Here is a 15994-nt window from a genome sequence, read left to right as displayed (position 1 = left end):
TTCATATGAATAGGCAATTTTGTGAAAGTAAATCATTATATACAAAGCGTGGGAATCATGACCACTCCTGGGAAACAAAGAGGAATCTGTAGGATCTGTGTGTCTGGGAAACTGTCTCTGTGAGCAAAGGAAATAGAACATCTAAGTGATCATAGCTGAACAGCACAAAGGCTACCCCAATAAATGCTCTTAGCCTCTAAAGGGGTTGTAAGTACAACTTTGAGTGTAGATTTCTCAGCTAGCCTACTTGGTCTAGTCCGGGTTCTATTTTCTTTCTTTTTTTAGGGTAGTCATAGCCCATAGGTAATAAATAGGTAGTCTAACACAAGCAATCAGACTCGAGTCGGGTCCAAAAGCCCAACAAAACAACCAAAGTGTTGGCCTACTAAATATATTTGTTTCGCCCCTGGGTGTAACTCAGATGATCTGAGGAACAAAATAAACAGAACACATTCAACACAATACAACGTAGATGTTTTTTTTTTCTTCTTTTTTTCCCGTTGGTCAGGGAAGGAACATTTCATTCTTTCTAAAATAGACCCACGCATGCGCAACACTGCGGTAAAAGGAAAAGGAGAAGGAGAAAAAAAGCAAATACTTAAATAGGCTATAATTTGGCGTACATCGGTGTCGCGTGCCGAAAATAGCCGACTTACAAGCCCACAAATCGTCGCCCATCGGACGTGTTGTGGGCTTGTAAATTGACTGTTTTCGGCGCACGACACCGGCGTACATCGAGGGTTAAATTAAAAGAGAGCGCATGCGCAGCGGACCGCCTCTCGTCTAGAAATAGGCTCGGTAAAGAACAGCGTTGCCATGTCGGCTTATTATAAGCGACTTTGGGTTTGCTTTTCTGTAAATTCGCTTGTAAATATTGGTAGTCGCGGGTTGCGTTTTTTTTTTGGCTTGTTTCTATAGTGTAGTTGCTTATTTGGGGCTTGTTTCCGTTTAAACCAGTGGTTCTCAAACATTTTCATGTCAAGGACCCTCAAATTAATATGTAGGCTATTTGTCTGTGGACCCAACCTTCTGAAAATATTTTGTGCCAGAGACCCCGTCCCCCATACAAGATTTTGTGTGTTTGATAATATTCCTTCATTTTCACTTTTTTTTCCTCCAAGATTTTTCTTTGAAAATAGCAGATCTACGAGCTCACAACGCATCACACCACCTTGTAGATCAGCTATTTTCAAATAGCCAACGTATAAAGGTTTAAAGCAGTGTTGTGTTCTATTTTTCTTTCTGTTCATGTGGCCAATAAATTGCTTATTTTGGGCTTGTTTTCATAAACCTGCTTGCTTAGTTCTCTCACACAATCTGGCAACACTGGTAAAGAACGTAACTGTCGTTTCCGAGAGAATAACTACCATTTCAATGGCGATCTTCACGGCGGTCGGGCGCTCCTCCTGGAAACAACCTAACCACCCCGTCTCCATCGAATTCATCTTCATTTATGGGAACTATCCTATTAAATAAAGCAATAATTCAATAAACCACTGGATAGTACAATTTTGCTCACTGTCAAGGCCAACATTTTGTGGTGGAATAACGAAACCAAAATTCCATCTCAAGCGATCCGAGTCCTGGATTATCTTGGAAATAAAGCGGACCGCCACGCAGGTTTATATTATAAACCCTCCTATGTTATTCCACAAGCCTTTTTTCACGTGGAATAATGACGGAATTATAAAAAAAATCCCCGTGGAATATACATCCTGTCACTTCACAGCTTTTCAATAAAGATACACCCAATGGGCACCAAACCAGCGTCAAAATGTGGATTCAATTTGGGGTGGTCGGGGATATAATTTAGAGCAATGTAAAATTGTGTGCAAGTAAGGCTGTCACTTATTATGAAGACGAATAGGTTATAACAAAATGGCAGTGTCACAAATGGCATAGAGGTTTCTTTTTTTTAAACATTTTATTGTCTTGAATTAGGCTAGTCCAATTATAAAAGCAAAAGGCTGCAAAGTGATGTTTGACATTGCTCTTTGAATGTATAGAGTACAAGAATGCATACAAGCTAAGTTTAAGTAGCCATTTCTTTGTGTAACGCCATTTTGTGTGACTTTACACCATTAACATTGTCGTCAGCCATTTTGCCTTCTTTTGAAGCTGTCGAATCTGTGATCGAGGGCCCAACGCCCACCACAATAACATACTGTAATAGGCCGTTGGTGTGGGAACGGACGAGCCTTTGTTCAGTTGATAAATACTATAAAGATGATCATCAGTAGGTTACTTGCTTAGACTTAATAAACCTGCAATATGATAATAATAAAAAAAAGGTGAGGCATTGTTATCTGTGCTCATATTTTATAAATGCTGTATTTTATAACTACTATTTGTTTAGTGTGCTAAAAAAGAAAAGAAAAAGTGAAGCCTGAAATGCCTGACCTTGACTTACAATTAGGTCATCTGACCAAATAATTCGTCTTCTGACCAAAATCCAGACGTACAAAGCCAGCAAGAACACTTGCTGATATGTTAACACCATTTTGTGTCATACATACTTTGACAACTTATTGTCACGTTGTTTTGACATACAATGTCAAGTCTTTTATAGTAGGCTATCTTGTCTTTTCCAAAAAAAAATTGGGGATTTTCTGCCATTATTGACAGTACACATTAAAGAGACAGGCAGTCAGCCAGATAGGGAGTGACACGCTGCTGGGGAATCGAACCTGCGTCTCGCATTAGAGCCTTTGTGGTATGCGCCTTGTATTTTCTTATTCAGTCATAAGTACGTCTAGGGTAGCAGAGTTGACTGGATGGGAGATGTTTGGTTTCCAAACCGAGGTTTAAATCCAGGTGGTTACACAGTCACCAGCTCTATATGAACATGACATGTACTGTAGTAAGATTAAGCATTTGTTTATTGTTCCTTAAGACACAGTTGTAATGTTTGTTGTTCAACACCTCACACCTTATATCAATCTGTGTCCTTCTCCCCGGATTGCACTGCATTCTCAGGTTTAGACACAGGGCTATAGTGTAGTACAAGTTGGCGCTTGATACACTATCGACAAGATGCCAATCTAGGTTTGCAAACTATATGAATAAACTGTTCTGTGCTTTCTATGACAACTATGATCAAACAGTTTGATCATATGCATTGGCTCCATTATAAATCCCACATCTTTGGCATTGTATTGTCTTCTATGTTCTTGCTGTTCTCGAGTTTCAACTGTGATAGCGCATATATTATACAGTATAGCTTATAACTATTAGCTTGATGTTCAAAAAAACAAATAAGAATCCACGGATCATGAGGCAAAATTACAAAGTATTGATTGATATTTTTTCAATACATTTCCTCTTTCATCATGATGTATTATGTAGCCTACTATTTTGGAAATATCTTGAATGAATCCATTTGGAATTCAAGCTTTGATACCACAAATAATGCCAAATGTTAAGGGTTGAATACCTTCAGGTTCCACTGTAACATACTGTCTATTTTTCATCATGTTACTTTACAAAAGTTGTTCTGCATAAAAGTATATGAAATAGTTTCAAATGGCACATTGGGACATATTTTAAGGAATCTATGAGAAAGAATCAATGTTAATTATTCTTTGCCAGGGTAGTTAACTTCAGTGCCCCTCCTTTGGTGCTTTCCGTTGTCTCTCTCTTCTGATGTATTCTTTATAGTCTTCCTCTTCATCCTACAGTTTGCGCACACAGAAAACGACATAAAATGAGATAGAAGACAGCCACTGTTGGGAAGAACATCAATCTACCCAGCACGGGAGAGCAAATATCTACCACCCAGCCCAAAGGAAATCCACGCTTGGCCTGGGAATATATTCTCCTTATGAGCTTCAGGCAGTACTACCTGTCAACTACGTTAGGCAGGAACTGCTAATGAAAGTGTCTTAAGTGGACGTACAGGAAGTACCACCCAAGGAAGTTACGTTGATGCTGTGAAGATCTGTTTACATTCCCAGGGCATGAAAACCATGTTGTGATTGGTGGAAGTGCATACAACGGAAGTCTATAGACACTTTCGGCTGTAGTTCTTTTCCAGGCTTTTCTCCTTGTGAGATGAGAAAAGCCTGGGAACGAGGTTACCTGTCAACCAGTGGGTGTCCAAACTCATACCAGTGTCTAATTTTCACAAAGGATAAGTAGGGAGACCACCTCTAATCAATGCGTTTGTGCTAGTTATATTGTATTAACATACTCAACTATCATACAGATTGCTTAAAATAACATTGTATTAATCAAAATAAGTTCTGGATTGCAGGCAGCTTTAAGGCAGTCTGAATCTCTAAATGTACTTTGTACGAGTCTTCTACATTTTCTTTAAATTGCACTTTCAAACAAATGCTGAGCAATACTGAAATCAAGGTTTAAGAAACCTATAAATTAATTGCTAATACAGTAGGCTATCAGGCTTACACTTTTTTCTGTCTGGGATCCAAATTTGTGACTTTCAGGCTCAACCTGTGACACAGTCTATAATGAGCACATTACAAGGAACGGTTTGTGTCCCGACACAGAGTTGATCAGATGTTCAACAGAAAGTGTTTTGGACCCAATAAAGTCCTGGGTGATGATTTATCCATTTGCAACTCAGACAGTGTACAAAGGGACCTTTATCGGTCCACTCCATTTGGACCCGTATGGGTCTTTTTGGTTAAAGGAGGACTGAAGATCTTTCAGTGTATATGATGTATCCAGACAGACTCACTGACCTGTGAGGACACAACACCTAGCAAGTCCATGGTGGGAAGTAGACAGCTGGCCTCGCCCAGGAAGCAGATGAGGATGTGAATCACGTCCGCCCAGCGGCCCACAGTCAGCATCAGGACCAACAGGCCCCCGAGACGCACAACCACCGTGTTAAGAACGGCCAGACCGTTGGGATGACGCTGCTGCTCGTCTGTCACAACAACAACAACAACATTGCGGTAGTTTCATGTAGATCATTTATAAAATTAAGTTAACTATTAAAGAGATAGACTACTGTGGACAGCTGCTAGGCCACGTTTTCTATTTAACCTCCTATTTATCACAATTTGAAATTATTGAGGCCATCAGTTATCTGAATTTAAAAACAAGGATATCATATCACACACACATGCTTTTAGTACCCTGATTCAAGAAACAGCTGAATAATCAATAAAGGGACACTTTTTAGTTGGGGTCCATGATCAAATTTTTCTCAAGGGCCATGGGATTATTAAGGGGGTTATTACCTGATGGGTCAGCGATATAGAATACATCAGGGTCATATAACATAATCTGACATAAACTACCAATTTCCTGTAGCCTAATTTAGGCCAGTCTGTATGGATCTCATCTCACCCTGCATGTAGACCACCAATAGTGTATAGCATATAGTTAGTGGTGTCCAGAACCTGAGGGCCTCTGTTGCAGACAGGAAGTATTTATTGATGATCATATGGCAGCTATCGCAGCCACAGCAAAGGTAAATACCAGTGCCCTGCACAGAACGGGTAGCAAGGAGTCCCCTGATGAAAGGAGGCCGATGCACACGCAACAGTATCGCTGGGAGCTGTGGAGTTTGTACAGAGCAACAACATGGTGCAGGAGATGTGCGGCCTGCCTGGCCAGGAACCAGCTGAGTGCTGCAGCCAGGAGCAGGCATAGCAAGCGTTGGGGTGCCCCCTCATGGAGGAAGTTTAGACTACAGCTTAGGGCACAACCCAAGGAGAACTGGCACTGAACTAGCAGGTGCTGCAGAAACCTCTTTGACTCCTGGGATCTTGAAGGCTGGAGATGCAGGTGAGGGGCAAATCAAAACAAACTGTAATTAAATAATGTAATTAAAACAATGAATGGAGCTCTGTACATTTGAATGATTCATATACAAGGCATGTAACTGGTAACTGCTTTTCGACGTTTCGGATCATACGGTATAGTATCTTACTGGTCTAGTTGTGAGCCAAGCAGAAAGAGCTCGAAGAGAAAACTCTAGAACCACCAGGGAGGCCACTCGGGATCCAACCACAGCCAGCAGCCCCATCAAAAAGAAGAAATGGAGCGTTCCACCCAACCCACTTTTAGCTCTGCTTTGATGTCTGGGTGTCTTCTGGCCTGATCTGTCTCCACCATCACTTTCATCGCTACAGTGATTGGTTGAGGGGGAGAAAAAAGAGGAACGTATGAAAGCAAAGTTTTGATAAGAGTGGAGTAAATATAAAAACTTTTTTTGTAATTTGACCAGGTATTGAACATAAACATTCAAATTAATCTTCATGAACATATCAAATAACTTTTTTAAACTCACGTCTCAGCCTCTAAGAATACATGCACTCTCATCAGGTTACATAGCACAGAGATCCCACATGCACCTATCAGCCCTGTAGGTCAGATATTAGATGCCATCATTTGTCATCACAAACAACACATTTCTCTCTCTAATAGGATTTAGAAATAGCCACACTGAAGCTAAGTGGCAATCTAGATATTGTAAAGTGCAATCGCTGTCAAAGCTCTACCTAAGCTAGATAAATGGAAATTAAGCAAGGAGCTCACCTTGAAGTAAACTATCCAGTGGATTCGCATCCAGAATCTGCCATGCTGACAAATTAGGAAGCAACGAGGTAAACATGGAAAACATTGTCCTGAAGGACTTGTTTTTACAGCACAAATGACTTAATTAGGTTCTAGAGAAAAGCATCATATTAAAATGAATGACTCCACCCACAATCAAGTGAAAATCACTGATTATTCCAGATCTGATTACAAGAATGTTAAATATTCATCGTCTCTACGGATATTTCCGTGGCACTGACATTGCTCTTTGCCTTGTCAGAGGCTTGGCTCGTTCCAAAGGTCATCTGATAGTTTCAGGTTGATCTGAGGCTCACTGCAGTCTGACTCATAACGGTGAGACTATCGCTCCATAATATAATGAATATTACACTCTAGTCTAAAGGCAAGGAAGACATTAAATATGGCAGTATAAATCTATGGTATCTACATAGAATATGTCTTTTGATAAACACTTTTACTCCTTATAATATATCTTTTAAATATATATTACAGTTAAACTACAGTAATACTGTAGTGACATGAGAGCCAAGTACATTTAATACTTGATTGCACTGTGACTTTACAACTGATAAGCATTTGTTTCTTTCTTTAGGAGTCTGAGAAGAACTGACTAATTTAAATCCTTTAATCATCTAAAAAGGCCCAAATCCTTTATTAAAAATGTTAATAACGCACATCACAGTGCATCACAGTAAAATAAATATGGAATTACATTACAGACAGCTTCATTGTAATTTATGTGTGCAATTTCTATATTTTCTATAGATCTCTATAAATTATGATTTTCTAAAAATCACGATCATCTATGTTTACTAGTATGCAAGTAGCTCAATCTTTATTATTTTTTAACACCATCAATGTTGGGTATATAGTGTACACATACAGTGCATTATATAAGAGTTTAATCTAGATGGTAAGGTTTGGGGAATTTTCTTAAGCCATTATAAATCATAACCTCTCCTTCCATCAACCTTTTACATGGTCATAACAAGAACCCCAGCGCACTGCACAAACCCTACATATATCTGTCTGTCTGTCTGTCCTGGGCATAACTCGGGCACTGTCCGACCAAACAGCCTTAAACTTGATGTGTATGTCTCACATGACCCTGGGGGTGTGCAGTGCCAAGTGGCAATGCGGCTGGACTAACAGTCTCAGACAACAGAAAACTACAAATCTGACTGCAGGTCTGCGAGTGGCATCGGCTTCCCCGATTGGCTAACCCAACCTGTCGGCTTCACTAACTGGCTGAGCTTTGCATAACGTTTGTGCTGCTTAGCCAACATAACAATCGAAAAGAACATATGAGCTCTGCGCTTCTTTGATCTCACAGAAGGTCCTTTTACTACTATACCACCCAGAGCATCCCGACAGGGGCCATCCGTCCGGTCCCTGCAGGACTTGCATGTATGATAGTTGGTGCTTGGGGAGGGCTAAGAGGATTATGAAGGACAAACAGCACCCCAGTAACGGAGTGTTTGCAATGATGCAGACGAACAGGCACTTCAGGTGTCTCACAGCCCGGGGCTCAAGGTTTAGGAAGAGGCTTTTCCCTGCTGATGTCAGAGCCTTGAACACGGACATGGAAAACAAAACAAAAATCAATATTAAAACAAAAACTGCATGAATCTGTAAATAATCATGCTTATTTAGCTCATACTGTTACTTACACAAATGTCCATATAGTCTTGTGCTGAGACTTTATCTATCACAGGTGGTGGCAGTGGACCTGATGGTCAGAGACATTTTTAAAGAGGTCTTAGTTCAATTGAAGGATGAAGTTTGGAGAAAATGCTGCACAGTGGAAAAATGGTCACTGGTCTGTGCACCATGACTATATTCTGTTGCATACCACTGTTTCTATTCAAGAATGTTTGGTAGGGGGACAAAACCACACCCTCAGCGTGTTTTTGTTTTGTTTTCAGTTCCCAAAAATCTCAATGAAGGATGAAGCAGAAAGAGATTCTATGACATTCCGACCATCCATAATTATGTGACAGCAGAACTTGGAGGCATACCAGTTGAAGGCTTCCAGAATGGCTTCCGATAGTGTCAGGAATGTTGAGACAACTGTGTGTCATCTGGGAGAGAGTAGCTTGAAGGGGACAGTACATCATATTTTCTAAACTAAATGCTAAGTACTTTTTGATCAGCCCTTGTAATTGGAGGACCAAATCAATGACCCCCTAATAATCCAAAACATTTGGATTATGCAATTGTGAACCCCTTATAACTGTTGAATAGCACAAACATTGACTTCAGAAAAAGGCTCACCTTACAGGGAGTAAGGTGAGCCTCCCAGAATGTGCTAGGAATGAGCTGGACATGAAGGTGAGTCTTAGTGACACAGAGGAGGCTCCAATGCCATCTGTTCCAGCTGTGTGATCCCTGCATGCCACACATGACAGGAAATGCAGAAAGACTGGACAGCTGTGTTACTTTTACCAGGTCAAGACAGCTGTAACATGCTGTAGTTACATGTTTTTCCAACATGTACAAGCAGTTGGCATGTTGGTTCCCTGCCCTGCAGGGCAGTGACAAAAGTCACTGACCAGGTGCTCTAAAGAATTACAGTAGAGCACTCTTTCCCGGTGTGTGAGCAGCAGTGCACGAGGGCTGCAGTAATTGGATCTCTTGTACCTCATGCAAAGAGATGCAACATTGAACATTCTCACTCATGATTACTACTAATCATGTGTCCATACAGGTGTCAGGATATTTACACTAGGCTACATTTAGCAAATATAGCATTTATATTCAGATTTCATCATCCAATAAAACTATTAGTGCAATATATGTTAAATTTCACAAGATAGACTTTGGCTGTCTTTATTTTGCAGACTACAGAACACTTGGTGACAGTTGTTAAATATCTCTTCTCACATGCTCACATGAGAAAATGGTAAATACATCCTGAAACATCATGAGACTTCTCTCTCATTCTCTCTGGTCATGCAACCGCACGTTTACCAGTTTCTTCTTTGCTTATATTATATCCGTGTGTGTTTGCCTTGATTGAAGGAAAGAAGCAGTGTCTATTTGACTAGTCATGATGCCCCTTTTTTCCATAAATTAAATTAATCTGTGTTGTTTGTGTAATATGGGAATGGGAATGTTTTGTGTGTCATGATGATTTGTAATAAACAAATAAAAAACATGCATTCACAGCAGTAGGCTACACGGTCAAATCCAAATGTAGATTACTTGATCCATTTGTAACCATGTTACTAGTAATGTGTCAAAAGGTACCAAAATAAATTAAAGCAGCAATACGAAACTTATTTTATTGAATAAGTAGTACAGCCTGATGCTCATAAGCCCAAGTAACACGCCTCTCTTCTGGTGAAACCTATGGCTTGCAGCTTTAATAACGCTGAGGATTTTGCTGTGGCGTGTGTGTTAAGCACAATGGCTTATTTTAAAAAAGTGAAAAGTACTCATCATTGGCATATATATATATATATATATATATATATATATATATATATATATATATATATATATATATATATATATATATATATATATATATATATATATGTATATATATATATATATATATATATATATATGTATATATATATATATATATATATATATATATATATATATATATATATATATATATATATATATATATATATATATATATATGGCTGAAGTGGTTAGCGTGGTGTTTTGTAATAATAATCCAAATCTACAAAGTAACTAGTAACTAAAGTTCATATAATTGTAGTGGAGTAAAAGTACTATATTTGACTCTGACGCGTAGTGGAGTAGAAGTAAAGTATTTAATACAAATTGGAACTACTGAAGAAAGTAAAACTACCTCAAAATTGTTCTTATAAGTACAGACTTGAGTAGATTTACTTAGGTGTGTGTGTGTGTGTGTGTGTGTGTGTGTGTGTGTGTGTGTGTGTGTGTGTGTGTGTGTGTGTGTGTGTGTGTGTGTGTGTGTGTGTGTGTGTGTGTGTGTGTGTGTGTGTGTGTACTACGTGAACGGGGCGGACCATCATCAGATCAGACGTGACGACGGAGCCCCTCCGTCCCGACAGCAGCAGCAGCGTGTCGGCCTGAAACAGAATGAAACATGGAGGATGAGGAGGTCGCCGAAAGTTGGGAGGAAGCCGCGGACAGCGGGGTAAGAGAAGCACGAGTTTCACGTTGTCGTTACGGTTGAATAGAAACGCATCCAGGACCAGGCTGGATCTCCTGGGCTTTATGGATCCCAGGAGATCCGCTGTGGGAACAAGTCATCACCCCCCCCCCATCATGTCACGACTCCTCTCTCTGTAACAGGCCATCCGTGTTAGCATGTTAGCCCCAAAGTTGCCATGTCGGCTTATTTATAAGCGACTTCTTTTTCTGTAAAGTTGCTTGTAAATCTTGGTGGGTTTGCGTTTGGGCTTGTTTCTAAGGTGTGCTTGCTTATTTATAGGCTTGCGTGTTTTGTGTTTAGTGCCCAGGGGAGCATTGGTGTTTTTAGAATGTTTAAATGTTCCAATATTCCACATATTATTGCAAGTTTTTTGAAAATGGCAGATCCACAAGCTCGATGCGACGCGTTGTGAGCTTGTAGACCGGTTATTTTCAAATAGCCGACGGTTTAGAGTGCCTATGTGGCCTAGTTGTTTCTTCTTTTGGGCTTGTTTTCCTAGACCTGGTTGCTTATTTCTCTCACAAATTATGGCAACGCTGGTTAGCCCAACACAACTTAATGTGAGCTAACGTAGCTAACACGTTAGCCACCGTGCCTAAGAAAGACGTCAACTAATAAATAATGTGAACTTGTTCAAGCTGATGACATGGCGGTGGGTCAAAAAAAGGAGAACTTCATGAGTTTTTTTGGAGGGGGATTCGTGACGGTCCTCCCGGCAAGGAAGGGCTTTGCTAACGTTAGCCGCTAGTTAGCATGTGAGCTAAACTTAACTTGGTAGTTGTCTGCGTGTTATACCCACGGTAAATATGCCAAAGGATGCGTTGGTGATGTCACAACGAGGTGTCCCCGAAAGGCGGACATACCTTTTCGAGTGACGAAAATAGCCGATCTGAAAGCTAATATTTCTTTTCGCATTATTTTTATTAATGTTCCTCCAACCAATGTCGCACCCGCTTCGTGTTGGTGAACGCTCCCCAAGGGGTTTCATTCGGTGTTGCATAAATATGTTACATTAATTTATTGTAGTTGTACGAGACTTCCCTGATTGTTTATGACGTCATTTAGATATCCTTGGTCTCTGTCTTGTAGCGGGTTCCCTGACAGTTGACAGCATAACATGTTGTCAACAGGTACCAGGTAGTTAGGCCTTGAAGCCTGGTAGTGGCAACTAGTTACTAGTATAGGGGCAGTTAATAACGTCAACTAGTAACTTTGAGTGTATAATTAAGGCAGTTGTTCTGTGGATTCCAGGGACTCAGGGTTCCTTTTGGGGGTTCTAAATGGATCTTTACACGTCTGTAACTCTGACAGTATACAAATGGGTCCATTTGATTCCATTTGTATACTCTCAGAGTTAAGGGGAGACCTTGACTTTTAAACGTTTGAGAACCATTGGTATAAGGACGTAAACCAGTGATTCTCAACCCTTCCATTTGTAAACACGAGTTAAAGATCCATAAATCCTAAAGGAACCCCTGGGGGTCCCTGCATGGACCCCACTTTGATATGCGTTTATATTCTTACACACACACACACACACACACACACACACACACACACACACACACACACACACACACACACACACACACACACACAGTAATTTCATAGCATTAGGGTACTCCCCATGTCAGAAGTTTACAACATTTCTTATGGCAAATGTGGACCTGTTTGTCTAAAACCTAGGATCATTTCATGGGCACATGTAACGTCATTGAAGTTCCATGGTAGGGGAGAAGAAAAACATGGCTTGGCAAGTGCCCCACAGAAGTAACTTATAAATAGCTTGAAACTGAAACTAGCCTCCCGTCTGTTGGCCTCTCTGACTTACTACCTACATGCTAAATGTTTCTAAATTCAATTTGAATGTCTTGTAATCACAGCGTCATATCTTTGGATATTTCTTTTATTACAGGAAATGGAAAGAAGATTAGAGGAGAAGCTAAGGATCAGCCAGAAAGAAAAGTAAGTACTGCAAAGCAAAAGCTAAACGGCCCCCTAATTCTCCTTGTTTGGTTCAGTCTAAGATTCTATGGACACCGTCCTCCTATAATGTAAATGTCATTTGTCCATTTTTGTTTCCAGAGTGTCCAGTAACAATTCTTCACGTTCACCGTTGAAGACAGCCATAGTGATCCAGGATGAGTCTCTGCCGGCAGCGCCGCCACCCCAGATCCGAATCTTGAAGCGCCCCTCCAGCAACGGGACACTGGGGTCGCCTATAACTCAGAACAGGCCTACCACACAGGTCAAGTCTCTGGCCCAGCGTGAGGCCGAGTACGCAGAGGCCAGAAAAAGAATATTGGGCAGTGCCAGCCCCGAAGAGTCGCCTCAGGATAAGCCCACCACGGACAGGTAATAATATTCACTTTTTGCTCTATGGCCCTGTGCAGTTTAGGTGTCTTGCATGCACTTTTGACTCGGATTGCCTCTGTTTGAAAGCTTTGCATGTTCCACATTCTGCTGAACCGCCTGATGTTTATTGTGCTTCTCCAGCAGACCAGGGCGCAATAACTCGGCCCCGCCTTCAGAGGAGACCCGATCAAACAATCACGCTGTCCGCCAGCCAGCGGGCCCAGACGGCACCCAAGGCTTCCGCCAGCACAGATAAGTGGGCCAAGAGCCACCTAGCCATGGGGGGGAAAAGAGAGAGACCAACAGGAGGAGAGTGGAATATCAAATTACCCTGCCTCCTAGCAAACACGGCATTGCTTTAAAAAAACAACTTTCCTTTCATTTCCACGTGTCGGACGGGTTACGAATACAGCTACAACCCCACTGCCACTTCCCACTTAATAATTGTGGAATTTGGAGTGGAGGAAATAACTTGTGCAGGAAGTGAAAAAGGAAAGTGTTCTCTCTTGTCTCCCCACTCCAATCTGTTTGACACTGTGATAAAAGGACATCTTCTGGACTCACTGTGATGATCCCTTTAAGAGACTGCCCCCTCCCCACACTCCTACACCCACCAAGCCCAGGGATTCTTCTCCTTCTTTTGCTCAGTCCTTTGTGGGTCCTGAGACTGGTCCGTGGCAGGAAGCCCATGGAGCTGAAGGCTCCTTTGGATATCAGCTACGGACACTGCTGTATGGCAAAGACTTGAGTGTTGAGTGAAGGATGGATAAAGAAGAGAGAGAGAGGGGAGTTGTGACAGGGGCCATGGCAAAATGAGATGGGCTGGCGCCTGGCGCACGTTTGCCTCTCCAGCAATAATAATACCAGAAATCACTAAAAATCCACCTCCCCTGATATACCGCCCCCACCCACAACTATTTTTAATGTCTTTGTCATGTTTTTGGGTTTATTTTTTTATTTTTCTTGCTCTTGAATAATGAAATATGTACATTGCCATTTGTTTTAATATTGAGGGTGATGTGTGTGGAAGTTGAATATTTGACATGTTCTGTTTACGGTTTGTCTTTTTTTTCCTTCTCTTTTCTGCCATCTTCCTCAGACGGTCCTCATTTCTATTTAAAATAAAGTAAAATGACGATTGAAAAATACAAAAAGACAAATGAAGAGGGGATTGTGTATTTCAGCCCATTTCTAAGCAGCTTTTCTGCCTTTTTTGTATAAGACGGTAGTGATGTCAGCGCAGTATTTTAACCTGAATGAACTAAAAGCCCATTTTTAAATCGTGTGTGTATATCAGGTAATTCACTCGTCAGTTTGTCGAGGTGGTGTGTTAACCCCCTCATCATATCTACTGTCAGCTGTGTGCTCGTTTCTTCATTTGTCTTTCACTGATGTACGTATGAACTCAGGTGCAAGTGAAAGAGGCTGAATGAATGAAATGAACTGAGATTGTATTTTTTCTTCTTATAGTGATGACAACATGAACAGCAAGCAAATGTCCATGTTTAAGGTTGGCACCTACTTTAGAAATATAATGCTCGTAGAGTGTGCGGTGAAATGTCACTGAAAAATATGTCCCTGTCCAATGATGAGTGCATGTTTTGGAATGAAAGGAACCAATGAAAGCCAGGTCTGTCTGTCAGGTAGTTGAATCTTGTTTGCTCACCATTATGGCCATATGTCAAGTAAGTGGACACATAAGGAACAGTGATGGATGTGTGATTGTTGAGAACGTGGCTGGTATGTTAATGCTCTGGCACCAAAATGGAATGTGTAGAATCAACTATGTGGTGTAGAAATGAAGCTTCTTGGAGCAACTTCCTGGGCCGTCTAGTACCGTTGTGCCCAATAGGTGTTCATAAATCTTCACCACCCTCTGATGTCATAGCAAGAGGGAGATCTCATTGTAGCCATGTTCAGTGCTGCACATAATTGCAAGAGTTTGTTTTTCCCAACAGAAAATTGTCATGTAGTGGTTGAACTCAGCTTGTGCCTCCCGTATCGGTTTCTTGCTGTTTGCTTACTGAACATGGTCCATATGTAAGTGAGTTAAGACAAACTACATCTAAGGGAATTTATGACTAATACCGTTAACTTTTCTGGAAATGTAGCTGGAAGGCTGGGAAACGAACATGGTTGAGCTCAGAGAGAGAACACAAACTGCCTGTAAATACTGATTTAATAAAAAACAATTTGTAAAAAAGTCTTTCATGTGCTGAACTTAAAGGCTCATTGCTATGGCTGGCTGTGGCATGGCTATGTTCATTCAAGAAGGTTGCTTCAAATGGGCTCTGGTGCTGTGCAGACCTAAATCTCTAATCCCAGGGTAAATTGTTACGAATTGAGTTCTAAGGACCAAGTAAAATGCAATCCTATGATGTCAGTGTTAGTCTGAGAGAAAGTTTGTTTTCTTAACACATAAAAACGGTACTAAATCAAAATCATGTCAAGCAGCACATAATGAAGCAACACTAATTATTACATTGTAAGAACAGGACATAACCTTTTTAAAAATCAGATTGAGTACATTTTCATTGACTGAATTGAGGGAAACTTGCTGCCTTTTAAATATTTTCGCATGTCTTTTCTCCTTTGTCCACTAGAGGTCTGTCTTGCTCTTAAAATCAGTTTGCTCACAGTGCAATCTATGTGAACTATAATAGTTTATCTGTTTCCACCACAACTTCCATGTCATAGTTGAAAAACACGTTTTAAAAGGGGGAAAAGGGGCTTTGTGGTAGAATGTGAGGACAGTGTCACATTCTTGGGTGCTTTTGGTGACATGACTGGAATTAATGCAGATGTTTGACAGATTATTAAAATAATTCAGGCTAAGGACCCCTTATTTTAGAGATGAAGCAGGGACTCTCACTACATATTGCATACAATTGTGTTGCAGATTACACTTTTTCATAGATTAGCTTCATTCACTTTGAAATTGACAGCACT

The 15994-nt window shown here is 40.7% G+C and overlaps 2 protein-coding genes across 3 annotated transcripts; one reads left to right on the top strand and one right to left on the bottom strand.

The window, feature by feature from the left end:
- Positions 1 to 3359: 3359 nt before the first annotated feature.
- On the bottom strand, positions 3360 to 6802 carry tmem82 (transmembrane protein 82). The gene is given in 7 exon segments (XM_084069897.1): positions 3360 to 3671; positions 4704 to 4891; positions 5317 to 5412; positions 5415 to 5745; positions 5903 to 6098; positions 6263 to 6335; positions 6511 to 6802. Coding segments are annotated over 7 exon segments (1041 nt in total). The 5' UTR covers positions 6596 to 6802; the 3' UTR covers positions 3360 to 3599.
- A 3732-nt stretch (positions 6803 to 10534) lies between these two features.
- Positions 10535 to 15251, top strand: szrd1 (SUZ RNA binding domain containing 1). Of its 2 annotated transcripts, none has more exons than XM_084069899.1 (4): positions 10535 to 10672; positions 12606 to 12655; positions 12776 to 13045; positions 13190 to 15251. In XM_084069899.1, exons 1-4 carry the CDS (start codon positions 10622 to 10624, stop codon positions 13299 to 13301), a joined length of 483 nt encoding a protein of 160 aa, XP_083926025.1. In that variant the 5' UTR covers positions 10535 to 10621; the 3' UTR covers positions 13302 to 15251. The 2 variants fall into 2 exon arrangements, with proteins under 2 accessions (XP_083926025.1, XP_083926024.1); XM_084069898.1 differs by having other exon boundaries at positions 13187 to 15251.
- Positions 15252 to 15994: the final 743 nt, after the last annotated feature.

Source organism: Gymnoscopelus microlampas, assembly GCF_963454915.1.
Source record: "Gymnoscopelus microlampas genome assembly, chromosome: 10".
NCBI classification, from domain to species: Eukaryota; Metazoa; Chordata; class Actinopteri; order Myctophiformes; family Myctophidae; genus Gymnoscopelus; species Gymnoscopelus microlampas.
This window is presented reverse-complemented; position numbering and strand designations above follow the sequence as displayed.

Coding starts and splice junctions, on each gene's coding strand:
- szrd1 (XM_084069898.1), top strand. CDS start 10,622: ATGGAGGATGAGGAGGTCGCCGAAAGTTGGGAGGAAGCCGCGGACAGC. Junction 10,673..12,605: donor AGGAAGCCGCGGACAGCGGG/GTAAGAGAAGCA, acceptor CTTTTATTACAG/GAAATGGAAAGAAGATTAGA. Junction 12,656..12,775: donor AGGATCAGCCAGAAAGAAAA/GTAAGTACTGCA, acceptor TTTTGTTTCCAG/AGTGTCCAGTAACAATTCTT.